The 27,862-nt window shown below is 40.7% G+C and overlaps 1 protein-coding gene across 5 annotated transcripts in view; it reads left to right on the top strand.

The window, feature by feature from the left end:
- CPEB3 (cytoplasmic polyadenylation element binding protein 3) overlaps positions 1-19,786 on the top strand; it is a 177,847-nt gene extending 158,061 nt beyond the window's left edge. For all 5 annotated transcript variants that reach the window (XM_060034474.1, XM_060034473.1, XM_060034476.1 and 2 more), the window contains one exon: positions 15,974-19,786. In XM_060034474.1, the coding sequence (XP_059890457.1) occupies positions 15,974-16,201 (228 nt within the window). In that variant the 3' untranslated portion in view covers positions 16,202-19,786. The remainder of the gene's footprint in view (positions 1-15,973) is intronic.
- The last annotated feature ends 8,076 nt before the right edge of the window (positions 19,787-27,862 follow it).

Below are 27,862 nucleotides of genomic sequence, written 5' to 3' on the forward strand. Positions count from 1 at the left end.
GAAACACACTTATCCCAGGGATTACAGTAATCTTTGAACCCCTTTAAGCATCATAGAAAATTCAGGCACTATTTGTTTTATTGCCTGCCTCTGCTCTCACCCCTGCTATGCTCATGCCCTCAGCATTGATTCCCATACGACTTTGACGTAGGTAAAAAAGAAAGAAGTGGGTTTTCTTTTGTTAGCGTAATCATAGGCCATGCTATAGAAATATATTTGGCACATCAAACTTCTCAAGACTCAGGAAAGCCATTGAATGTTTTCTGCTCATTGTATTTGGGTTAACCATACCCTCCAGAGTAGTTCTTGATAAACATTTAGGGTAACAGTCAGTTGTAATGGAAGGAGTATGGGGTTTGAAGCTAGAACAGATTCCACTACAGTTAAACCTTTGCTGCACCAGTCACTGGTGACTCAAGCAAGTTACTCAGTGCCGGGAGCCTTGGGTCCTCATCTGCAACTCCCTCCTGGGGGTGGTGTGAAGATTAAATGAGATTTGAAGATTGAACAGCCAGAGTCATATGGCAGTTAATAGATGCTTAACTGGCACTTGCTGGTTAATAGTATTCATCTTGCTGGAAGTTTACTTACACTGTTGTTAATATTACGTAGCTTGAACTTTATCAGTTGCTCTGCTGAAGATGCAGTGAAAAGATACACTGGTTAGTGAAAAGGGCACTGGCTAAAGTCAGATGACCAGGTTTAGATCTGGTCCTGTTCCTGGTGGGCTGTGTGATTTTGAGCAGGTCACTTTTAAATTCTGAGTTTCAGTGTATAATGAGGGCAGTAGTAATAGTTTTGTGTATCCGACTAGATTGTTGAGAAGCCCAGAAGAGATACTGAGCAAGAAAGTAATATATACAGTGTGACTCACTGGACACATGTAGAGTGGGACTGTTGTGGACAAAAGAATGCCATCTCCATCCACATGGTGTCAAAAGGGACCTATCAGTTCCTTCAGTGCCCTAGGATGAGAGTCATGTAAGTGGGAGAACTGGAAATCATTGAAAGTGATGGATTCCTTTCTCTCCCTGTCTCCCAGCTCCATCTTCATGCTCTTTGTTTGCCCTGACCAAATGGTGCAGACCATTTTCTTTATTATAAGAGAAGGAAGTCAGCTTCCATCTTGAGTGGGGCTCCTTTTTCACCAGTCTTCTGTGAATATTACACTCCTCTCTCCCAAACTGTTACTCTATCCTCTTGTTTTCTTCTTGCTTTGAACATGGCCAGCAATACCTTATTTTGTTGTCTCTGGCATTCTGAGCCTCTGTTAACTGCACCGTTTGCTGTAGATGCTTTTTTAGGTTGATTCTACTTTTATATTTATGTGTCTTTCTTCTAAAGCTTAATTTTGAGCTTTCCAGAGAGCTCCCATTATATGTAAGCATATTAGTATTTCCTTAGGTAATGCCCTTTTTCTTTCTCAGGGGCTCTGTTCTTGATTGACCATGGAGAATTTCTGTTGTCGGGCACACCCTTCTTTCCTGAATAACCCTTCCAGGTTTTTAGCAATAATCTCATAGCTAAGGTTTTGAAGCTTTGAAAGTCAGTGGCAGGTGTCTACCTGTGCCCACAATCCCTTTTCCTTGCTATTGCAAATTCCAAGATGCTATAGTCTTTTTCTCCTTCATTCTAATGTTAGCCTAAAGTTGCTTTTAAACCGAGGCCTTGACTATTTTGAATAGCTTCAACCTTTATTATCCTCCTGGTCAAAGGAATCTCTTTTGCTTTCTGTATCATTATAAATGCAGATTCAGTGGAATCAGCAGATTTAAAAAACAAAAACAAGTATAGATGGCATTTTACAGGCCACTTGCTTCGTGTTTGCAGCCCTTTCCTCTTTCACTGTTTGCCCCATACGGAGAGTGGGAGAGGGCCTCCTGCAGAGCAGCAATGTCTGGAATCATGGAAGTTCTAGCACTGTTTAAGGTGTATGTATGTTCTCAGGCTGCACCTTTCCTAGGTAAACTGTGGGAGGTAAATGAAGAAGGATCTGATTGGTATATTTCATTAACCTCTTTTATATCCAACCACCGTTTTTGAAAAAAGACATCTCTTTTGAGAGTTTATATGTTTATGTTTCGTCGTCGTTGTTGTTGTTGCTGCTCTTTGGCTAAGCTTTTAGATGGAGTGATTTATGGGGAAAATACAACCTTTATAGACTTGATTTCTTCTCATCATCGTAGAGACTTCTGGCTCGCCTATGAATGTAAAATATGCCGATATGCAACAGTTACAGAAACAGCTGCACGTATGGCTTTGGCACTTTTATCTCTGCTGTCATCTCACTCATCCGTGTCATCATCTTTAAAGAAGAGGTGATTTAAAAAATTTTTGTTTTGGTAACAACTTTATTGAGATATAATTCATATACCCTACAAATCAACAATTTAAAGTATTCAATTCAGTTTTTAATATACTTACATAGTTGTACAATCATCACCACAGTCAATTTTAGAACACAGGAAAAAGTATTTGAATGTGCATCCTTCAAGTCTGCAATCAAAGGATCAATTGAATAATGACCCCAGTGAGGACACAGGGAGCTGGGGGATAGTGCATTTATCCTTTATGATTTTACTCAGCTCATTAGAGGGAGGGGATCCTACTTATTAACTTGTGCTCTTTGAAGTCACAGGAACAAGGCAGCCCAGGCTGTTGGGGCAACTTTCTGCCCCCTGCTATGGCAGTAATTAGGCTCCCCCGAGAATATGTGACTTGTTGGAGTTGGCTGATAAATCTACGCATCAACAAGCTTTTCGCCATAGTATGCGTAGCAATGGGAGGACTCGCAGAGGTGGAAGAGGCTTCTAATGGTAGTTCCTTACGCAGCTGCCATGATCTTGACTGCCACCTGTGCCCAGAGGTCTGGATGGGAGTGCTTGGCACTTGGCTGACACTCAGTAAGTGTGTAGAATAAACTAGGACGGTATATGGGAGAGCAAGGACTAGAAGCAACTCCAATTTCAACTTTTGCCCAACTCCAATTCATTCTTTACATTAAAAAACTAAAGCGATCTTTTAAAATCATGATTTGAATCACATCTTTCCCTCCTTTAAACCTTTTGATTATGTTCTACTGCTCTTTGGTTAAAGGTCAAAGTCCTTAATTAACACTGCCTACATGACCCTTCGTGTACTACATTACTACCTCTGCCTCAGCTCCCATTTCCTCCTCTTGAGCCAATCACAACTGGCCTTTTTCTCTATTTTACAGGGTGATTATGGATACTGTTTCCTCTGCCTGCCTAAAGCTCACTTTTCCTTCAGGTCTCAGCTTAATTGTGAAAATTTTAGGAATCCTTTCTTCAGTGGATCTTACATCTTCCCCATAGATCATTGTCATAATACCATCTATTATTCCTTTGTGGCATTAAATACCTCTGTAAGGAAGCAATGCTTTAATGTCCACCTATGCTTCTAGACTGCAGTCGATGAGGGCAGTCAATGACTGTGTGTCTCTCGTGTTAGCTACTGTATACTCAATAATTGACACACAGTGGACACACATTATTTAATTATATTTGAATGAATGAATGAGTTGTTGAATGAATGCTGATTGAGAGCTTCCAGATGGGAAGCCCTTTGGCATGTCCAACTGTCCACCAGAGGGCACTCTGCACAGCTTTCTTTTTTTACTTAGTTAAGCACGCACTTGAGTAGTAAAGAAGTTTAGGTTTTGCTGTTTATCATATCAAAAAGTATTCTTTGACACTTATAGTACATTAAAGCTAGACTTTAACTTGGGCATGACCTCATCCAACCCCCTTTATTTGCAACAGAGAAGAATCTAGGAGAGGCTTGGAGACTCTCAAGACACCTGTCATTGACATGAGAGCTGCCTCTGCTTATGGAACTCCCTTCCCGAACACTGCTGCTCATCCAGGGTCTAATGTTTCTTTAAACCCACTTTTTCTATGAAGTCATTTTTCCACGGACCTGGGTAGGAACCCCTGAGTTGTATTATAGGTCCTTTAGTTAGTTTTATACATGTTTCCATATTTCATGTAACTTTTCAGGTGAACATATACTGCACAGAGCAGGGCACATCTGGAGTTTGATATCAGAATTTGTCAGTATGTCTATAGGTCATTTTGAATATTAACAAAATGAATTTGAAATTTTGTTTTGCAATTGTTCTGCATTTGATTTTAATTTTTATTTTGTCTTCATGTAAACCCTTTTTTAAGTCAGTGTGAGCCAATGCAAGTCCACTGGATTATAACGTTTAGTGAAACTGGCATTTTTGCTGTCATAATGACCCTTGTTATTGAACATTATTATAAATGAGACAAATACAATTCATGCCTCAGTTTTTACTTCAAAAGAAAAGTTATTAACATCTTGAAATAAATCCTTTAAGGCTTACATTTATGCATATTTTATGGCTGATGTTCAACAGTTACTGGTCAACTGGTTATTCATCCCTATGATGACAATATCGAAGTTGTATGATACCCAGCACAGGGTTCTCAGCATTTCTTCTGCCTTGGCATACACTCTCATGGGTAACAGAGGCTCCCTAGAACACTAATGCGGGGGGGGTGTTTATGTATCTAAGGGTCCCACACCCACTCCTGCCATCATCACCCACAGAACCATGGCTGTAGTAAAAAAAAAAAAAAAAAGTGTCCTGGCTTAGGAACTGAGAGATCTGAGTTTATACTCCTAGCTCTTCTCCCAGCCATGATGTGACCTTGGGCAAGTTACTTAACCTTTTGAGGCTTGATTTTATTGTCCCAGAGTAATAAGAACACTAGCCTAACAATCTTAAGGTTTATTACACAGATAAACAATGAAGGTGAAGAAGTGCTCTGGAAAGTCATTAGGCTGTACAGATGTTGATTTGTATCATTGCTGAACTTGGCCTATTTAAACTGTGCTGTTGGTTCCTAACCATATGTCCAAGACTAATAGTTGATTCGCTCTCTTTTTTTTTTTTTTTTTGTCTTTTAAAGTGCCTACTCAGTTTCACTCAGAATCTTTAATATAAGGATAATGAAATAGTTGAAGTTGACACTAAAAAAAATAAAAAGAAAATTTAACATAAGTGCCCATCTGTCAACATGCAAGTTGGATGTTAGTCAAGACATGTATGTAGAGACTCAGTTTCCTTTAAAGGTGTAAACACCTGGATGCATTTCTATTTAAAGGATTGAAGGTGTTTCTCTCTTTAGTCTAGAAAGAGGTGTTTTTACCATTACCTTCTCTGATAATGAAACGATTTTGAACCTGAAATTGAGTAAAAGGTTAGGATTAAATTTTACTTATATTCTTTTGAACAGTGTTTCTGTGAAAAACTGGAACAGTTTAAAGTATTTAAGTACAATAAGGGCAAAAGAGGGCACCTGTACTCATTCTGTCTGTTTTAATGGTATTTTTAGAAGTGATGCCAAGCGAACACTTAAGATGTGAAAGCTCTGCTAAATCCAGTTTTCTTTATAACTCGTCTAGGTCACTTACATATGAAAGATTTTTGTAGTGTGAAAAATGAGATCATTAGAAAATGGGTAATCTTTTTAAAACATGGCCATTTTTCTGCTCTTTTGTCTACTCTCCATGGTCCTGAGAAAATTTGTAAGGGTAGAATCGGTTGAGTCCCCCCTAATCTAAAAAAAACCATATGATTTGATTTATGTGAACTATTTCTTTATAAAAGTCTCAGGGATCCCTCCCACAGCTATTGTTTAGCACACCTATTGTTCTAGTAGAAAGGATATTAGACTAGAATCAGCCAATCTTGGGTTTAGTCTTAACTATACCTACTAATTGTGTAGCTTGAAGAAAGGATGTGTGTATGTGTGTTAAAGTGGTTCTGAAAACTATAAAGTGCTCTGTCAATACACAGTGACCCTGACAACACATTAATTTACATGAAATCATAAATGACTAATATTTGAGCTCTTCTGGAAGATGATTATTAGACAGTCTAATTGGAATTTCACATTATAAAAGGAGTTAAATATTTCAGGCAAGATAGGGGTAATGTTGGTTGGTTATTTGGGTTTGTGAAACAGGAGGAGGAACTCTCAGTAGGCAGGTCTGCCCTGCCCAGGAATCTGTCCCTAAAATTAGTTCCCCAAATCATCATTTCCTACATTGTTCTCCATGAAACATGAATCCCTTGGGATTTTAATATTTATTTTATAAAAGAAAATCTTTTTCTGAGTCAAATGAGTTTAGAAATGCTTTCTTGAAGAAAGTTAAATAGGCTAGTTTATTCTAGGACTTCTTAGAAGCTTTTATATACTAATCTCATTGTGAACATCCAAGAAGGAAACAATATGCAATTTTTCACAAATTTTTTGGTCATGGAACTCTTCTAAAATGTACCATCTCTTGGGAATAGTGTTCCAGGGAACCCAGTTGAGTAATTAGTGTTTTCAGCTTCTTTTCTTCTTTCATGCTCAAAATCAAAAGTTTCGTAAGCAGTTGATTGTTTTTCCCTTCCTCGGTCCTTTTTCCAAGTTTGTCCCGCCCACCATATAGTCTCTCTCTTTTTTTTGTTGTTTTCTTATTGTGGTGAAAAAAACACATGAGATCTACCCTTTTAACAAATTAAGTGTACAGTACAGTATTGTTAACCGTAAGTCCAATGTTAATACTGCAGGTCGCTGGAACTTTTTCATCTTGCGTAATCGAAACTTTATACCCTTTGAACAGCAACTGCCCACTTCCGCCTGCCCCCAACCGCTGGCAATCACCATTCTACTTTCTGCTTTCTATGAGTTTGACTACTTTAGATTCCTCATATGGAATCATGTGGTGATTGTCCTCTTGTGAATGGCTTATTTCATTTAGCATAATGTCCTTAAAGTTCATCCATGTTGTCACATGTGACAGGATTTCCTTCCTTATTACTTCTGGATAATATACTGTTTTATGTATATACTACATTTTCTTTGTCTATTCATCTGTCAGTGGGCATTTAAGTTGCTCCCACACCTTGCTTATTGTGAATAGTGCTGCAGTGAGCATAATAGTGCAAATATCTCTTCAAGATCCTGCTTTCAGTTCTTTTGACTACCCAGAAATGGAATTGTTGGACATGAGTCTTCTATCTACAAAGGGTTGGGGTGGGGTAGCTGCATATTCAGAATGCTGGGAAGGGCACTGAAAGTGTGGTTGCTATTCTCTTTAGTATTTGTAGTCCTTCAGCTCTTGATTTCTTGAGATTATCTATTGTATCTTTCTAACATCAGTCTCTATATAAGAAGGGAAAATAGTTTTGCAATCAATATACCATTGGGAAATAATGTTCTCTTGACTCTATTTTAGCTTAGTGTAGAAGACCTGAGAGTCGGACTCTGTTAGCTAATTTGGAGCTTTCTGATACTTTTATTTAAGGAGGATTGTGACAGTTAAGCCATAGCACATCGTATTCGCTGTGAATAGCACTTTTTAGAATAACCCATTTTTTATTTAGTGAGATGTTATCCACTGCACCTTTCTTTGCAGGCACTTCAAGTACTTCACACATTTAATCTTTTTTTCTCTCTTCACTAAAACATGCTGGGCCCGAATTTTAGCTGAAGATTATCAAAGGCTTTATATTTTTAGCCTACATGAAGATTAATATGAACTAGTAACCATACTAACAGAAGTGCTGATAATACTACTCTTTGTCCCTGGCCACAGCTAGAATATATGAGATGACTCAATAGCAAAAGAAGTGAGGGTTCTGACGACCTGTTCCCAGACTATTTCTGCTCCTAGCCTTAGTCTGGGACTCCGACAACCCAGCCTTTAACTTGCTTCTGTTACTGGCCCTGGCCTTGAGCTGGCTGGAAAGTTTCCCAGCTGTAGCTATAGCTATGTTTGGTTTGACCCTTCGAGAGGAAGCAACACCCAGAAGTGAGTTCAGATATTTTCTGAATACCACATGGGCTTATTTTGAAGCCCTGGGAGTCTCAGAGTCTTTGACTAGAAATAGCTTTTAAAATAGAGTTTGGGTCATCTTAAGAAAGAGAGAAAAATATTCCTCTTCTCTGAATGGCATGGGACCTTTTTGTCTTGTCTCTCCTTCCTGGTCTTGACCCCTCATCTCTTCTGTCCTTTGCTCTCTTTTTATGTCTTCTCCTGTGGAATTGTGATAATTTTTAATATGAAAACTCTTTAGGGTGATTAAGTGTTCTTCTTTCCTTCTCATATTTGAGTTTAGATGCTGGTTATGAGATTATTAATGGGAAAAAGACAACCACAGTTTTTTAAAGTAGTTATCTCAGTAGGATATACAAGTTCTTTGACCCCAGAAGGCAGGGGTGTCAGTCAGTTAGCAATTTCTTGGTGAGTGCTTATTTTTACTTGGAAGAGCTGGTCCAAACCTCTAATATAGTAGAGGAAGCTGTGGCCTGCAAGGTTATGATGTAGCCAGTTAAATGGATAGAGCCAGAGGGCTCTGCACGTCTGCATCCTGGGGGGTTGGGGAGTGATGATGCCATGGCAGTCATGCATTTTATAGATTTTAAATGACTTTCTTACCCATTGTTCTCTATATGATATACTCTTCTACTACTAGAAATTGATTTGGGGCTGATTTATACCCTCACCTCCAGCCCCACTCCCAAGCAGCATGGAAGGAAATGAGATTAGAGAGTGAATGTATGGAGTATGCAGGATTCTGTCAGCTGGACCTTCTTCGTTTCATGAAAAAGTAATCTTAAGACCAAACAGAGCACTCACAGATCTCTCTTTGTTCTATAGACATATAGCAAAGGTGTCAACATTAGCACACATAAGTACGTTTCCTTGTGGGAAAGGCATAAGGGTGATTTTAAAACCTTTCTTCCCCTAGCACTTGAAAATATGAAAAATGGTCAATCCCATCCTTTGAAAGGTAAAAAGAAAATAAAATTCAACCATTTTCGCTGTGTTTATTTTAATCTACCCCAGATTTCTTCTAAAATTAATAACTGCGAATTTGCTATAACTGGAAGGTTGTGGATAACTTTGTTGCTAAGGAAAAGCTATTTTCACGTTGCTGCTTTAATTTCCTAGGCATCTGTCATCTGCTTTCTAAACAGCAGGATTCCAGCTCATAGTTGAAAAACTAAAAATTTATGTTTAAACATTCTTAGTATTGCCTGCCGGTGGAGGACTTGCTTTAGCAACTGTAAAGACACCGTGTTTAGTGGGAATGGTAATGAGGTTACTGTGGATTTTAGGCCTGGAGAGATGTACTCTGTGACACATGCCAAGAAGATTAGGAATACGTTATGTTTAAAGCTTTGAGTACACCAAACAGATTGGTCTTTCCAGGAAGCATGTTGCTCCAGATGATAAGAAATGGCCTACCTGACTTCTGAGCAGGCCTTTCCAGACAGTTATCCCTGTTAAATTATACCTCTTCACTTGGCCTCTTTCTCCAGTTTGTCCACTCTGACTCCATTATCTGAAATCATTGCTGCTACTCATCTTCCAGCCACCTGTAAACATGCCTTGGGACGGCTGGGTATCTGACAGACTTAATTTGTTTTTTTTCCTGTCACCAAAGGGCAGACTGCAGCAGGGACCAGCTGTTCTTAATAATGACCTTTCGCACATAATTCAAGCTGAGCCTGACCTTGGCTAATGCCTCCTTTCTCATTTCTACAACCTTTCGGGTCCAAGGAGAGAGAACTCTGGACCTGTGAATAGTTCATGGTCTCCCCAGGTATCACCTCTGTGCCACCAAGAGCTGTTAGTCATTGCTTTGTTTACTTTAGGAGGTCATTATGTTGACCAATATCAAAATGACTGCCAAGCAAAATATTTTCCCTAGCTTGTTAGAAACACAACAATGTCAACATTGAGATTAGTTTATTAAAGTATTGTTTTTTCTTCGCCTATATCATTCTACCTATATTATTCCCTTTTCCCTCTTTTTATAGCCACTTATCCAGCATTCCCCATCAGTCTTCCTTATCTTTAATAGTTATCCCTCATCAATAAGTTACACATGTTCTCAGCATCCTTGGGTATGATCACCTCCATCCATTCACCTATGGTCACCATTAGGTGTGTAGTATGAATTCAAGCGTTTCTCTCTGTAGGAAGTTCTCATCTCCTGGTCCTGTAAATCTCTTTGAACCAGAAGGTCAGCTTGGTGATTTGATTGGCTCTGTGAAGGGCTCTAGCATTTGAACTTTAATGGTCATGTAGATCACTAATGGGATCCCAGTAGGTTGGTGTCTCCAAAGTCCTGTAGCTTAATGATACTCCAGGTGTTTTAGGTGGTTAACAGAGAAGCCTCTTTTTATTTTATGTTATTTTATTTTAATTTTATTTTTATTTTATTTGGGGGTATAGTTGATTTACAGTGTTAGTTTCAGGTGTACAGCAAAGTGATTCAGTTATACATACACATATATCTATTCTTTTTCTGTTTTTATTTTAATAATTATGTATATGTGTATTGGGAAAAATAGAATTAATCTGGATAGTTAGGTAAAACATCAAGTAATATTACAGATGGCATTAGGATATGGCAAAAACTACAAATGGTGGGGAATGCCTTTAAGAAACTCTCAAATAGACCATAAATTATTTTAGGGAAGAACTATGTCTTGTTCTCCATTGTATTTCAGTTTTTAATACAGTGGCATACAAGGAATAGGCACTCCATAAATATCCATCAAATGAATGAATCCATTTGAGCCAAAATAATCACCCTTCTTTAGCATAAGGACCACCTAACTACCAGTGTCCTTCACAGTCTAATGCTCAAAAGACCCAAACTCCCTGATAGCTTCACAGAAGGGCTTTGAAAGGCGACATTTGAGGTGAGGGTTGCCGGGGGCATGACTTTCTTCTGTTTGGTTGGTGGTGAGGTAACAGGGTGGTGTTTCAGGAATCTTAACCATCAACCTTCTGATTCCAACCAGTCAGGGGTCTGTATGCTTATGGTCAGCATGTAGTCACTGTCCTCCACCTGGGTGAGGGTCTTAGTTCCTGCAGAACAACTCAAAGATATGTGTCAGATTGTTATGTATTTCCCTTGAGGAGGAACTAGGACTGTGTTTTATCACTGAACTGTTGTTTCTTGACTATTTTTCCTTTGTTTCTGCATTTCTTCACTCCCCTAATTAGTAACTGCTTGAGTCTGCTCTTTGGAACTTAGGAAAAGCCCAGGAAACTAAAGCCTTTTTCTACAAACAAGAAATGGGGGACCCAAGGTGGGGGTTGTATCCAGGAGGGCCCCACACCATCCTGCTCCTTTTCAATCCCCTCCCCTTTTAAAAATGTATTTATTTATTTTTAATAAATTTATTTATTTTTGTCTGCATTGGGTCTTTGTTGCTGGCCGCGGGCTTCTCATTGTGGTGGCTTCTCTTGTTGCGGAGCACCGGCTCTAGGTATGTGGGCTTCAGTAGTTGTGGCACGTGGGCTCAGTAGTTGTGGCTCGTGGGCTTAGTTACTCCACGGCATGTGAGATGTTCCCAGACAAGGGATCGAACCCACGTCCCCTGCATTGGCAGGCAGATTGTTAACCACTGCGCCACCAGGGAAGTCCCTGTTCACTTTAAAATGGTTAATTCTTTATGACTTTAACCTCAATTTAAAAAATTAATTTAAGTTCTCAAAAAAAACTGAGGGACAAAATCCCCCACATAAACACAATGCCACTTTTACACCTAAACAAAAGTGACATTAAAAAAAAATATATATATATATTACTGGAAAGTGCCCTTTGTGCTAGGCTTGAATATCCTTAAGTACTCTTTTCACATGTGTATATATTACAAAGAGCTATTGTCTTTCTCCTCTGGCAGCTTTCTTTTGCTGTATGTAAAAGACCAGTCCTCTCTCACACTGCTGGATCCCCTTTTCTGAGCTTTTTGGGACTCAGATCTGGTTGCTGGAGCACCCTGAGTATAGGCATCTACCTGGTGGTAGAAGCAAAGCAGTCCTCAGCTCATGGACCGAAGGTGGAAAAGCTGGCTGCTCCTAGTTCCCCACAAACCCTGCCTCTACCAGTAGTCCTCCCACCTCAGGGCAGAGGAGACTTAGTCCACCACTTCGCTCCTTCTTGGCCTTCAAGTACAGGGAGTTCAGGCCAGGTTATATACACTTTCATGAGCCTACAGCTCCCTCCTCCCAGGAGCCCACAATCTCTGCAGATCACATTCTTCCCCAGATCTATTCTGTCCTCAAGTTGCTTGAAGATAAGGAGAGATGCTGACCAAGGCAGAACTATAGATAGGAAATGCCAGAGGAGCAAAGTGGAGTATTAAGTTCAAAGGAGAAAGGAATAGTTCCCCGTGGGACTGAAAGGCTGGGCCTATAGTTAATTTTCGACAAGGTTGGTGAGACCATTCAATGGGTAAAGAATAGTCTCTTCAACAAATGGTCCTGGGGCAACTGGATATCCACATGCTAAAGAATGAAGTTGGACCCCTGTTTCACACTATATACAAAATTAACTTGAAATCAGTTAACCTAACTATAGGAGTTAAAACCATAAAATTCTTAGAAGAAAACATAGGGGCAAGTCTTTTTCTTTTTTTTTTTTAAATAAATTTATTTATTTTATTTATTTATTTTTGGCTGTGTTGGGTCTTCATTGCTGCACGTGGGCTTTCTCTAGTTGTGGCTAGCGGGGGCTACTCTTCGTTGTGGTGTGTGTGCTTCTCATTGCGGTGGCTTCTCTTGTTGTGGAGCATAAGTCCTAGAGCACGTGGGCTTCAGTAGTTGTGGCATGCGGGCTCAGTAGTTGTGGCGCGTAGGCTCAGTAGTTGTGGCGCATGGGCTTAGTTGTTCCGCGGCATGTGGGATCTTCCCGGACCAGGGCTTGAACCCGTGTCCCCTGCATTAGCAGGCGGATTCTTAACCACTGCACCACCAGGGAAGTCCAGGGAGTGAATCTTCTTGACCTTGAATTTGGCAGTGGATTCTTAGCTATAACATCAAAAGGAAGAACGGCAAAAGAAAAAAATAGATAAATTGGACTTGCTCAAAATTAAAAACTTTTGTGCATCAAAGAACATTTTCAAGAAAGTGAAACACAACCTACAAAATAAGAGAAAATATTTGCAAATCATATATCTGATAAAAGTCTAGTATCTAGCATACATAAAGAAGTCTACAACTCAACAACAGAAAACAATCCAATTTTTAAAATGGGCAAAGGGCTTGAATAGACCTTTCTCCAAAGAAGGTATACAAATGCCAACAAGTATATGAAAAGATGCTCAATGTTGTCAGTAGGGAATTGCAAATCAGAACCACAATGAGACATCTCTTCATACCTATTGGGATGACTATAATCACAGAAATGGAGAACAAGTGTTGGTGAGTATATGGAAAAATTGAAACCTTTTTACATTGCTGGTGGGAATGCAAAATGGTACAGCCGCTGTGGAAAACAATTTGGCAGTTCCTCAGAAAGTTAATTATAGAATTGTCATCCCAGCAAGTCTACTCCTAGGTATGTAGTGAGAAGAATTGAAAACAAATATTCAAACAAACATATGTACATACATGTTCATAGCTGCACCATTCACAATGGCCAAAAGGTAGAAATAACCCAAATGTCCATTAATGAATGAATACATAAACAAAATACCATATATATACATGCATATACATACACAAACAATGGAATACTATTCAGTCATACAAAGGAATCAAATATTGCCATATGCGACATGGATGAACCCCAAAACATTATGATAAGTGAAAGAAGCCAGACACAAAAGGTCACAATTAGGTGACTACATTTATGTAAAATATCCAGAATAGGTAGATCCATAGAGACAGAAAGCAGATAGGTTGTTGCCAGGGCTGGGGAGGGAGAGAAGGTAGGGAAAACTGCTTAGTGGCTACAGGGTTTCCTTTTGGGGTGAAGAAAATGTTTTGGAACTAAATAGAGGTAGTGGTTGTACAACATTGTGAATATATTCAACGCCACTGAATTGTTCACTTTAAGATTGTTAATTTTATGCTAAGAAGGAAAGAGAAAAGAAAGACGGGGCCTTACCGGGTACAGGAAATTGTTGGGTGGGCTGAGTATGTAGGGTGGGAAGAAAGTGCGGGTAAGTTAGAGACCAGGTCGCGTTTGAGTTGGGGACTAGATGGGAGGGAGATTGGGGCAAATCCTGAAGGCTCTGGCTTACATTTGAGTCGCAGGGGACAGGGAGTAAGTACCCCGTTATACTGAGGCAGCTGGGCTTACTCCTGAAGGTAGGGGAGAGCCTGAAGGGCTTTTGACCAGGCAAGAAACATTGAGAAGGCAGATGATTGAAACATCTACCTGGACATAGGAGAATTGACCCAGGGAAGGCCTGGAGCTTGGTGGCCAGTGCAGAGGCCATCAGTATTGGCCAGGTGTGGATGCACGTTGTGGTGGCCTGGACTAGAGAGGAAGCAGGGGGAGTGATAACTACACTTAATGAGGGCATCTGATGTGCCAGGCACTGTTCTGTGTGCTTTATGTGATTTAACTCATTTGCTCCTCATAGGAACCCTATAAAGTACGAACTGTTCTTTTCCCCCAGTGTACAGATGAGGAAACAGAGGCTCAGAGTACCTGAGAAATTTGCCTAAGGTTGTACAGCTAGTAATGTGGATGGGATTTGAACCTAGGCAGATGACCCGAGAGCCACTACAGTTTTAATTATGATGCAGAGATGAATGTGGGATTTTTTTTTTTTTTGAAGCCCACTCTCTAACCTGTTAGATCGAGGAGGGAAAAATAGGAGGAAGAACTAGAGCCACAGAGCAAAGACATTTTCCCCCTTGGGTAAGCAAGGGCTGGGACAGGTCATCTCCAGTGGGTCTTCCAAGCAGAGACAGAACTCCAGAGGAGGCCGGCGAAGGGGCCTTCAGAAGGGAAGGTCCAGGAATGCCAGAGCCCAATCCCAGGCATTCCCTGTGTCCCTGCTCACCCCACGCTGTCCCCCATCAGCCCCTCGGTACCCTCCCCCGTGCCCTGCTGGAACCTCCGGGCTGCGTCCAGAGGCAGCCCAAACTGGTCAGGCAGTTGGCTCATGTCAAAAAAAACGTGGGTCCCCATCTCCATAGCCCCAGCGGCCACAGTGCTTGCTCTTCCCCAGAACAGCTCTAGAGGTCAGCGTGGGAAGGAGCCTGATCACAGAGACTTGCCACCTTCCTGCTAATTTCTAACATTTGGGATGAAAACGTTAATGATAGTCCGTTTCTGAGGTTCTTGGAAGCGGACATGGGGGAAAACTGTGGTAACTTTTGTTCTTCCTTGCTTCTGGTTTTCCTCTAACATAGCCTGCAGGGCTGTGATGAAAAGTTCTCTATTGAAGCTTCCAGTCTTGGAGGGAGATTAAGGCAATAAAATCTAAAAAATAAAAAAGCCTCAATTGTTAGAGTAGCTTCTTAACATCCCCCTAGTCCCCCTTTCCCTGCCATCCATTGTGAACAGTACTGGGAGGTTAGTCTTTTGAAAGCCTTGTGCTTAAAACATTGAAGCCCAGAGCCTCACGGTCACCCTTCAGCTAGGCTTGCCAGCCTCAGTGGGACTTGCCCTTTGGCCCAGCTCCTGCCAAACTTCCCCAAGTACGTGCTCTGCCTTTGCCTACTTTTGGGCTTTGTCCTCGCTGGTTCCTCTCCCTGAAATGCTGTTCGTGCATAGCCGGGTGCTTCCAGCCTTCAGAATTCAGCTCATGTGCTTTAACCTGTGCTGCCTCTCTTAATCCTCACCAGCACCCTTTGAGGTAGACCCTGCTATGCCCATCATATAGATATCCAGATACGTGTGTGTGTGTCCATGTATCACCGTTACACCCACTTTACAGATCCACATATAGAGCAAACAGAAGCACAGAGAGAGGTTACTGCCATCACACAACTAGTAAGTAGTAAGTCAAGGAGCAGATCCCATACTCTCAGCCACTGTCTGATACCAGCTGAGTTCAACACCGAGTCTGACTGGGACATATTAAGCTCCATTATAAACTCTTAAGAGGAAGAAATGTGAGGAAACTTTGCTAAAATCTTTTTTCCTGTCTTTCCTCTTTGGGTCCAGGTGGAAGTGAAGCCATATGTGCTGGATGATCAGATGTGTGATGAGTGCCAGGGCACACGCTGTGGTGGGAAGTTTGCCCCATTCTTCTGTGCCAACGTCACCTGTCTGCAGTATTACTGCGAATACTGCTGGGCGAGCATACATTCCCGCGCCGGGCGGGAGTTCCACAAACCGCTGGTGAAGGAGGGAGGTGACCGCCCTCGCCATGTCCCGTTCCGCTGGAGCTGAGCCCAGGGTATACCCAGCCACAAGTACTGGAGTAGATAACAAGGAGGGAAAAGAGAGGGCACTGCCTCAGGGCTTACAGTGTTCTGGAAATCTGTGCATTTGTTCTCGATTTTTAAAGAAGAAATGGGTCTTTTTATTATTATTATTATTATTTACAGTCATATTACTGAACTCAGTGTCCAGTATAATGCAGAATTGCAGAGTGTATAACGGTACTGATTTGCACTTTGATTCACACCTTTGTCTGCTTGGTACCTTAATTTCTTACACCTGATTTGTCACTCGTAGACTGCCATTCTCATCAGCGGCCATCAGGTTGATGTCTGTGATTTTTTTGTTTGTTGTTGTTGTATTGTTATTGTTTTGATCGTTTTTGAACTGGAGCATGCACTTATTTTCAGAAACTTAGAGAATCGCCCCTAGGAGAAGACTTACCAAAGGTAATACTCGTGAGTAGGTGGCAGATGTAGCAAAAACTTCACAACAATTCAGCAATCATTAGCTGGGGTCATTTAGAGTAAGGAAAACCCTTAATGAAAATAAGCCTTTAGTTGCTCTCTATTTTGACATGTAAGGATACCTCATAAGCTGAATCTTTATTTTTCCTTCATGTTTAATTTTTGTTTTGCTGAGGATTTTGGTTAGATCTTTTAGTGTTATGTAAATTTATGCTGCAATAGCTTTTGCTGCTATTAAAGTGGTATTATTAATACCATAATACTCTATTCAGGCTAAGGTATCAATTACAAAAAACCCAACAACATACTTTTGTGATTTAGGGATAGAATCAGCTGCCGAAAGGAGATCAGAATAGACTTGAGAAAGCTTCAACGGAAGGTCACTATTTCTGACTGCATGTTTACTTAATCAGGTTGCTGCATGCAATAAATTTTATATCTGATGTCTAGTATAAAACCTTCCCACAATGCACAAATTAAGAATCTATATAAGCTATAAAATACTGACTTTTTTAAAAAAAGATTTTTTTCATTCAAAGAAATGGTAATTGACTGGAGGAAGGCATGCCTCAATAAATGGAATGCTTCTGAAATTAGGAACAGCCCATAACAGAATGACCTATATTACAACCAATATAAAACCTAGGTGTAGGATATTCTTAAAGCAAATTTGTGGATGGTAGATGAAGTACTTTGCGGTGCTCTGTTATATATTGTGCAATTTATTTTATATAGTAAAGTGATTATGTCTAACTGTGATCAAACTTAACTGTTTAAAGCCTCTGTGTCAGACATTAACGAACTTGACAGTTCATAACTGGTATATTATTAACTAACACATGAGCTCTTAGTTACAATCTCCTAGTGCTTGCACCATTTTACATAGCTTCAGACCTTGTCCAGAAAACCAAAGAGCTCATCTTAGCTTACAAACACTAGGAATATATACAGTATATAGAGATAAGTTGTCAATTGACAAACTAGGCACATTTTAAGAAAGTTGCGTGATCGTGATGCTAAAGAAATGTCTGTACAAAATAAGATGGCCTGGGCAGGGTTGGTTGTCTGGGTGAGAAATTAACTACTTAATTCCCTGGATTTATCCTGTAAAGCTTGAATAGAATTCAGACCTGCTAGTACTACCATGGACATTTTTTTAGCATTCACTCTTGGGCTGCAGATAGTAATATATAAACACACACAATGATTATGAGACTATGTAAATCTTTTTTTAAATCTTCTTCCTATGTTTTGGAATTATGGGGACAATCTGACTGGATATGACACTGCAGAATAGATTTAAGTCGCTGTGTTTTATGTGCTGTGATGTCCTTGTACTGTCTTAAGTTAATATCGCTTGGTTTTGTTTTGTTTTGTTTCTCCAGTGTTTAGTTGCAATTAACAGCTCTCAAACTATAGTTTGTTTTCAAAAAGGAAAAAACAAAATAGTTTTTTACTGGGTTAAAAATGCTTATTAGAATTCTCCCCCTTTGAGGTTACCTCTGGGCTTTTTGGTAATAACTGCTTTTTTCCAGCCCAGCTGTGGTTTTATGTTTGTTTTTTTCTATGTTTGTGGTTTTTTTCATCTGTACAAGAGATTTTGTTATGCACTACTACTTTTTGTATTCTAGACAGTTTTCAAAAGTTGGCTGAAGATTTTTTTGTTTGTTTGTTTTTAAGGAAAAAGGCATGCTTTCTGACTGACATGATCTTTTGCAATACCTCAATTTTGAAATATAGGAAAGAAAATGATATTTTCTAAGTAAGTTTATTCAGAAAAATATATATTAATTTAATTCTGCAAGAAAAATGATTTAACAGATGGGTAACTTTATTTTTTTCATGCTTATTTGTGTTTTTTGAAAATGAAGAAGTTAGAGCTTTATAACTATAATATTAAAGATCATATCTAACCTACAGAAATCTACCTAATTATGTGAAAGAAGCAAAACTTTTTGAAGAAGCACCCCTCTTTCATGTACTAAAATAATACTGAGATTTAAAAAAAAAAGCTGGAATATTGTACAGCATAAAGCTGAAGTGAAGGTGAAAAAGCATTGTCATAAAGAATAGGTTTCAAAAAATAAACTCCATTTGGTGCTGAAAGTTGTGAATAGGTGGTGGAAACTACTTTCCCTTAATTTGTATATTTATAATCAAGCGTTGATTGTGCACGACTGACCAGGATTGTGAAAGAGTTCTTCTGTTTGTATTTTTTTAAAGAGAACTTTTTTAGTTTATTAAATTATAACATGTTCCCTTTTGTTTTGTAAATAAATGTGCCCCCAAGTTGTTAATGTTATATTAAAAGAGAGGGTCCTTCAAAAAAAATTATTTTTTAAAACACAGAGGTGTTCTGACCTGCAACTTGATGGGAAGCCCCCGGGTATCACAGGTCCTGTTGTGGCCTTTCCTTGATGTGACACTTGAACTAGTCGATTTTTTGAAGGCTATAACCTAACCTCGACTATTTGTTGTTATGTGCAATACTGTTTGTACTGTTTGTATAAAAAATAGAAAAAAAAAAGAAAAGAAAAAAGGCATAAATCTTTATTGCAGATTTATTTTCATTGCAAACTTTAGACATTGTGATTCACTGAAATCATTTTTCTACTGTCAAATATGTACCTTTTCTTCATGCTGGTATTTTTTCAATAGTAATGTAGCCTTTGTACTGAGACAAATTTTCATTGTTATTTTTAGAAAGATTTTTTGCTAAGAAAAAAATTAAACATATTTACATATTTTTCATTTTATTTCGTATTTTCTTTAAGGAGTGCTTTCTCAATCATTAATAGAGTTGTTTCTGGGAGGGACTTTCATATCTGGTCAATGTCATAATATTATTTTGTATTTTTACTTGGAATAAATTAATTTTATGATGCTAATTCTTTAAAAGTTTATTTTTTTCATTTTCAGTTATTTTTGAAGCTAAAACCTTTGTAATATTGTTACTAAAGTGTCTAGTTTTTTGAAATGCAAAGCTTTATGTATTAACTTGCTGATGTGGTTTACAATAGTGTGACAACGATGAAAATGGTTGGTTATGTAAAGTGATTGGAAAATGTAATGGATAATTGGGTAATAAAATGACAGAATGAGCAGAACATGTGAGATTTTGACAAGCCTTTTCCTTTATTACAGTGGTTTAGTGTAAGACTAGGGATGTCACAGTACAGTTCTCTAGGGATGTCACAGTGGATTTATACAACACCAGGTGCAGCCAACTCTGTGGCCCTGATGATGAAGTCACCCCTTACTGAGATACCACCAAGTTGAGAACCTGGCCGGGTTGACAGAGTGTTTTATTGCTTTTCCCCTCTAACTCTTCATTCTGTCGTGTGTGTGTGTGTGTGTGTGTGTGTGTGTGTGTGTGTGTGTGTGTGTGTGTGTGTGTGTGTGTGTGTGTGTGTGTGTGTGTGTGTGTGTGAGTGAATCTGCCACCGACTGCTGTCCACATGTGAGTGGGTACCTTTCGCCAGGCCGAATCTTTGCCCTGCATTTACAGTGGTGACGTCTGAGAGTGAAAGGAGGTCTCTGAGAGGACCAGCCCTCTGGGAGGTTAGACTTGGACCTCAGTGTCTCGCCCGAGTGACCTCCCCGAGCACACGGGTGGCCTGGCAAGGCGGCACGCTCCGAGGTCACCACTGTAAATGGACAGTCTCAGACTTCGTCTTACTCCACCCCCAGCCTGCTCCCTGGTATGGTGCCCCTTGTTTGTCCCTTATTGTGGCAACACATCTGGCCACTCCGAGCATGATCTGTCTGCCCTCCTGCTTCTTTTCCAACACCCAAACTCACCTTGAAGCTGTGCTGTTAAGGCAGCGTGTCATTGTCATGGCACCTAAAATTAAACAAAAATCATACAACTGCAAAACTGGTGTTGCGTAAACAGAACATCCAATGACTCGCTCTAGACAGATGGTGTGTTTCTCCCAGTCCTTGATGGCCTTTTCCAGGCCTCCTGCCACGGAGGCAAGGTTATCAATGACTCAGAGAAACACGTGTCCAGAGTTGGCTCTTGGGTATGCTCTATGTATTCAGTTTTGTAAATAATATATAGATTAGATCAAGTTGTGATGTAAAATTTTAACTCAAATTGGATATTACTGGTTGGAATTTTACATTAACTACAAATAAGTGATTAGGAACAGAAGAAAAGAAATTGGAAAATTTTTGCTTAGTGGTATAAAGATTATGCTTAGATTTCTGCCTATATCTTGTGTTTTATAGCTTGTTAGTGAGGCATGGGCTAATGCAGAATGTACTGCATTTATGCAATTAGCAAATAACTGCTAGTTTTCATTTTATCTATTATATTAGCAACAAAATGGCATTTAACTGGGTAAAGCTCCTACCTAAATATTTGAGTATTGTGACATCTCTACTTGCAAGGTTTGAGTGAAAGATTAGTCACAGATTAGTGAAAAAAAAGTTATCTTTTTGTTAAAACTGGCTTATTTGTATGGATTGTTGCTTTTTCACCAGTTTGTGTGGTATGTCAGCTAACATTTTCTGTTGGTTTTTTTTTTATAATAACCAAACTTCTCTATCTCAGCTGCAATAGTGTTCCATTTTACCAGAGTATTTTATAATTAATGCTGTTGACTTTATACCCCAAAATGGGTCAAGAAATGGATATGTGATTTGGGGATGTTTAAATTTGTATGACAATGAAGTTAATCACAACAAGTAGAAAACCTGGGTGCTAATACAGGACAACTTCTGCTCTTTTTCTTTTCTGGATATAGTTCCGTTGGGGTATAAAGTATTAGGTATTTGTATTTTTGCTGTCAAAATAATGGACATAACTTTTAGAGTGTTCACAGCTAAGATCTCTGTATTTGTTTTTCAACTAACAACTAATTTTAAATGTATTGTATCTTTTATTACCTGTTCTCTTAGATTGTTTTTGCTAGTAACCCTTACTCAGCTTCCGCCTTTGGGGCTTGGACTGATATTGCTTGTGTGGAACTGCAGTACTGTGACTAACCATGGAGCTCAATGCAGCTATTGCTTACAACTGCTTAAACTTTGTAGTTTGGACTTTTTTTTTTTCTGTAATAACAACTTATTAAATCTAGTTGTATGAAGTACTGACACTTGTCATCCTTTGCACTTGCCAAGGAGTATCTTGGAGTACATGGATTGCGTCTGGGAATATTTGTACACTCCAACTTGCTTGATCAGCTTTTGGGCGGAGGGGGGACAAACTCCTTTAAGCAGGTTAAATACAGCAACATTCACCTTTTTTCTGACACGAATGACACTCGTTTAAAAAAAAGAACACGAAGGTATTTAAAACAGGAAGGTGTTTGTTGACACAATGTGTGTATGCAAGATTTTAAGGTGCACGTGGGCATGCCAGCACTTGCCACATGAAACCAATTTTCAAAATTAAAACCGAGAAAGTCAACGAAAACGTTAAGTACGCCCCCTTTCGTTTTATTTTTTACGCTAGGCTCTCTGGGATCCTCTCGGAAAATGGGTCCTTTTACAATCCCGTAGCGATTTTGGAGTGCTAGAAGCTCTCTTGTAGGCACTAACTTCAATCCTTGTAGAAAACGGACCACAAGCGGCCGCACCCAAGAATCCCCTGGCAGCTTTCATAACATGCAGGTGTCAGCGTCCCAACCCCGAGCGGTAATTCCGTGGTGTGGGAGCGGGGTCTGGCGCAGGTGTTTTCCACTCGGGGGCTCCAGCGTCGCCCGAGAGTCCGCTGGCGCCCGAGGGGGCGGGGCCGGCGCCGAGTAGCGCTCCGCCCCTCGGGGTCCCGACTCCGCCCTCCGGCCGCTCGGCTTTGCAGGGGAGCTGGCGGGGCTGCGCGGGGCGCTGGGCTCCCTGCCGGGCTTTCGCGGCCCCCCTCCTGCCTGGCGCCCCTTCCCGCCGCTGGTCCCCAAGTCCGGCCCCAGTCTGCCCTGCCCCAGGTGGCCCCGGCGCGTGGCCGCGGCCCACAGGTAAGCTATCCCGCGACCGGTGCGCGCGCGCCCACCCCGCCGCCTCTCGGGCTTCGGGCGCGGCCGCTGCAGCACCAGCCTCCCGAGATGCCATCGGGGTCCGGAGGCCTGAAGCTCGCGTGGGAGGCCCGGGGTTCAGCGCAGCCGTGTCACCGGAAGGCATCGACCATTTGGAGCTCTGTGTCTATGCCTCGTGCAAAATGGGGAGAGGAATACTATGTTTCAGGTCCCTTTTACGTTTGATTTTCTAAAACTGCATCATGCACCAAGCACCAAATGGAACCCTGTTTTCAGAATGCTGGTCTGACTTGGGCCCCACGTTTGTCTCCTGGCAAAAGCGTTCTGGGATCCTAACTCGGAGGGGGCGTAGGTAAATGAGTGGTGCCGCGGTGACGAGCAGCTTGTTATTTCTAGGGAGTAAAAGCCGGGAGGCCTGGCGTTCCTGGGGCGTGAGGTTGGAAGCGGCGGTTCTGAAGCAGCCCCCTTGCTGGACGCTAAGCCCTCGCTGTGAGGGGATGTGCAGGACAGACCCTGACGGCTGAGAAGGCTGGGGTTAGGTCTAAGGTACCCGCTTTACAGAAAGAAAACTCATTACCCACAAACACTGATGAACACAGCTTAAAAATTGTAGTTGGGTGGTTTTTCACAAGACCCATGGCACATGGGTCACTTGGACACTTAAATTGGAAGACTTAAAGTCATGTATTTTAACTAGAACGGTTGTACTAGATAGGTTAATGATTGCTAATGAGATGAGAGGAGTCCAAAATTGAGGAGTCCTATTGCTATTCAAAGGCCTGTTGGGAAGAAAAACTTTGCTCTAATTTAGGCTCAGTGATTTAGAAGCCTGTGAGTTAACTGGCAAAAGACAGATTAACAGGAGCTTATTCATACGCACATGAATCCAGCAAAAGAAGTGGCCCCTCCATAATTAGAGGTAGGTGTCTATAACCTAATTTAATAGGGGAAAGGAAGGGGGGAGAAAGGAGCTTCTATGGGAAGATCAAATGGTTTCTTTTTTTCTTTAGATCAATTTTCCAATGCAATTTTTTTAATTAGCAAATTTTTAAAAATTAAAGTATAGTTGATTTACATTATTCATTTCAGGTGTACAACATAGTGATTCAGTATTTTTATAGATTTAGGAAAGACGGTGGGTTTTTAGGGGAACAAATGGGAGATAAGAAAGTTTCTGATAATGTTTGTTTATGCAGGTGTGAGCGTTTTCTGTGTTGTTTTGGCCAGTGAAACTCCCCAGGAGAGGGCGTTCATTGATTGATTACAGCCTCGCTCTCAGAAGCTTCTGCCTTTAGTCAGATAAGGGAAGCTTTGAAAAAGCTTCTTTTGCATCTATTGAATTTCCAATGTCTTCAGTTTAAAATCATCTTAATATCAACTTTGGAGGTCCGAGGGGTCCCCACAGATAAATGGCTGGAATGACTTTATCACTGGAACAGAAAACTGAAAGTTATCTGTATTCTGTCCCGTTACGGAGTATTATGGAGGGAACAAATTCTTTGGTCATTGTTTGTGTTTAGTTAAAGGACTTGTCTGTAACTCCATGTACATTCACCTCAATATTTAATTCTGGCCCTGTAAGGGTCAGCCCAAGTTATGGAGTTTTCTTCTTTGCTGTTACTGGTCAAATCTTTGGTTAAGATGGTTTGAGCTGAACTGTTAAGTATAAGGGAAACATTCCAACTTGTCACCTTCAGTGCAGGCCTGAGCCAAGTGAGACTCTTTTTTTTGTAAATGGAAGAAAGACTCCCCGGGCAAGTTCTAGCCCCTAAGGTGGGGAGTTGTCTTGCGTGCCTGGTCTCTCCTTTCAAAAGGGTCCTTCTGCTCGATTTCATTACTCATTATTAAAAACAAACAAAAAAACGCAGTTCCAATACATACCCATAAGAAGGACTAAAATTTAGAAGGTGGGAAATACTGAGTATCAGGAAGAATCTAGATAAGTGCTGATAGAGGTGTCAGGTGGTGCAACCATACTAGAAAACTGTTTACAAGGGCTGAATGTGTATATCCTACGATTCCGCCTTTCCACTCACAGGCAGAAGCCCAACAGATGCGTAGCATGTTCCCAAAAGATACTACAAGAAGGATCACAGCAGCATATAGCCCCAATCTGGAAGCTATCCAAATGCCCTCCACCATTAGAATGGATACATTGTAGTGTATCCACAAATGGGACACTGTATAGCAATAAGAATGAAGATCTACAAGTATATGCCACATTACGGAAGGCCATCACAAACTTAGTGTTGATCAAAATCGCCAGAGTACATAATGTATGATTCCATTTGTATAAACAGGGAAGGAGTAACTGAAAGGGGGCATGGAGGCGGCTGCTGGGCTGCGGGTAACTCTTGATCTGGGTGTTGCATACAAGGTGTGTGCGGTTTGTGTAAATTCACTGAGCCATACACTGAGGTCTGTGCACTTTTCTATGTTTTAATGGAGCATTAAAACAACAAAAAAAGGGGGCTCTGTGAAAGGTAAAAAGCTGATGCTTGCCACAAATGCAGTTCTTTCCAGGCAGCCGCCATGCAATTCACTCTCATTCCTGAACCAGACCTCTTTTTCTGGCTGTCACTGCTAGCAGGCGCCCATCCAAACTGGCCTGCTTTCCCAATCACCCAAACCTCAGTCTCCCTGCTCCCCGTCTTCCCTGCTCCCGTGTCTAGGCTCCGTTCCACTCTTCCTTAAGCTTACCAACATCCAGGAGGATTTGTTTTGTTTTAGTCAATTTAGGAGGAGGGGTGGAATTGAGAAACAGCTTGAAAACCCTCCATCCACTAGTCTCTGCAGTTGATGGTAAAGCATCAAACATTGAAAGCCAATTAATCTCACATGTGCATGTGCTGACTGGCTTATGTGATGTCTTGTTTAACATTTAACAAGATCTGTTGGCCCCCGCTTCCACATTTATAGCTTGATTGACTTTTTAACATTATACCTTTTTTATTTTTAGATAACGTGTAGATGCAGATACTGTTGTAAGAAATAAGACAGATTCCATGTATTCTTTACCCAGTTTCCCCCTAATATCTTGCAAAATTGTGTTAAATATTACACCCAGAATACTGACATTGATACAGACAAAATGAAAAGTATTTCCGTCACCATAAGAACACCCGCTACCCTCCCTTTGCCACCTCCCTAGAGCCATGGCAACGATGACTAATTTGTTCTCCAGTTCTATAACTTTCTCATTTCAAGAATGGAATATAGGGACTGCCCTGGCGGTCCAGTGGTTAAGATTCCACGCTTCCACTGCAGGGGGAATGGGTTCAGTCCCTGGTCAGGGAACTAAGATCACATATCCCGCATGCTCCGCAACCAAAAAAAAGAAGAATGGAAACATACAGTGTGTAACCTTTTGGGATTGGCTTTTTTCTTTTTATTTTATAAACTTGTTTATTTGTTTATTTTTGGCTGTGTTGGGTCTCCATTGCTGTGCGTGGGCTTTCTCTAGTTGTGGTGAGCGGGGGCTACTCTTCGTTGCAGTGCGTGGGCTTCTCATTGTGGTGGCTTCTCTTGTTGCAGAGCACGGGCTCTAGTTGCACGGGCTTCAGTAGTTGTGGCGAGCGGGCTCTAGAGCGCAGGCTCTGTAGTTGTGGCGCACGGGCTTAGTTGCTCTGCAGCATGTGGGATCTTCCCAGACCAGGGATCGTACCCATGTCCCCTGCATTGGCAGGCGGATTCTTAACCACTGTCCCACCAGGGAAGTCGAGGATTGGCTTTTTTCAATCATTATAATTCTCTAGAGATTCATCTTGGTTGTTTATCAATAGTTTGTGGTTTTTTTTTTTTTTTTTCTTTTTTTTGCGGTACGCGGGCCTCTCACTGTTGTGGCCTCTCCCGTTGTGGAGCACAGGCTCCGGACACGCAGGCTCAGCGGCCATGGCTCACGGGCCCAGCCGCTCCGTGGCACGTGGGATCTTCCCGGACCGGGGCACGAACCCGTGTCCCCTGCATAGGCAGGCAGACTCTCAACCACTGCGCCACCAGGGAAGCCCAATAGTTTGTTCCTTTTGATTACCAAGTATTATTCCATGGCATGGATGCACCATGGTTTGTTTAGCCACTTGTTTGTAGGACATCTGGATTGTTTCTAGCTTGGCACTATTAGAAATAAAGCTGCTATAAACATTTGTGTACAGGTTTTTGTGTGAACATGTCTTCGTTTTCTCTGGGATAAATGCTCAGGAGTGCAACTGCAGAGTCGTATGATAGTTTCACGTTTAGTTTTTGAAGAAACTGCCGAAATGTTTTCTAGAGTCTGGTATACCTTTTTACATATTAACCAAAATGTATGCATGATCCAGTTTCTCTGTGTCCTCTCGGGCATTTGGTTTTGTCACTGCTTTTCAGCTTACCCACTCTGATATGTGTGCAGTCATATCCCATTGTGGTTTTAATTTGCATTTCTCTAATGGCTAATAATGTCGAACATTTTATCATGTTCATGTTTGTCATCTCTATACCCTCTTCAGTGAAATGTCTCTATTGTTGCCCATTTTCTAATTGGTTTGGGTTTTGGGTTTTTTTTTTATCGTGTGGCTCTTTTTTATTCACTTTATTTGATCAAATAGTACAGAGTTCCCATGCACCCCCATCAGTCCTCTCCCCTCAAGTTCCCCCTATTAATGCCTTGCATTAGGGTGGTACATTTGTTACACTTGATAGCCAATATTGATAAATTATTAACTAAAGTCCACAGTTTAAATTAGGGTTTACTCTTTTTTTAATTTATTTTTTACTGAAGTATAGTTGAACTACAGTGTTGTGTTAATTACTGCTGTACAGCAAAGAGACTCAGTTATACATATATATATATACACACACACACACACACACACATTCTTTTTCATATTCTTTTCCATTATGGTTTATCACAGGATATTGAATATAGTTCTCTGTGCTATGCAGTAGGACCTTGTTGTTTATCCATTCCATATATAGAGAGTTTACTCTTTATGTTGTACATTTCCATGGGTTTTGACAAATGCATAATGTCATGTATCCACCATTATAGTATCATACAGAGTAGTTTCACTGCCCTAAAAATCCCATGTGCCCCCCCTTCCCCCTTGAAATCACTCTTCTTTTTACTCTCTTTATAGTTTGAGCCTTTTGCAAAATGTCATAGTTGGAATCATACATTATGTAGACTTTTCAGACTGGCTTCTTTCACTTAGTAATATGCATTTAAGTTCCTCGAAGTCTTCTCATGGCTT

The sequence above is a fragment of the Delphinus delphis genome, chromosome 16 (assembly GCF_949987515.2).
Source record: "Delphinus delphis chromosome 16, mDelDel1.2, whole genome shotgun sequence".
Taxonomy (NCBI): Eukaryota; Metazoa; Chordata; class Mammalia; order Artiodactyla; family Delphinidae; genus Delphinus; species Delphinus delphis.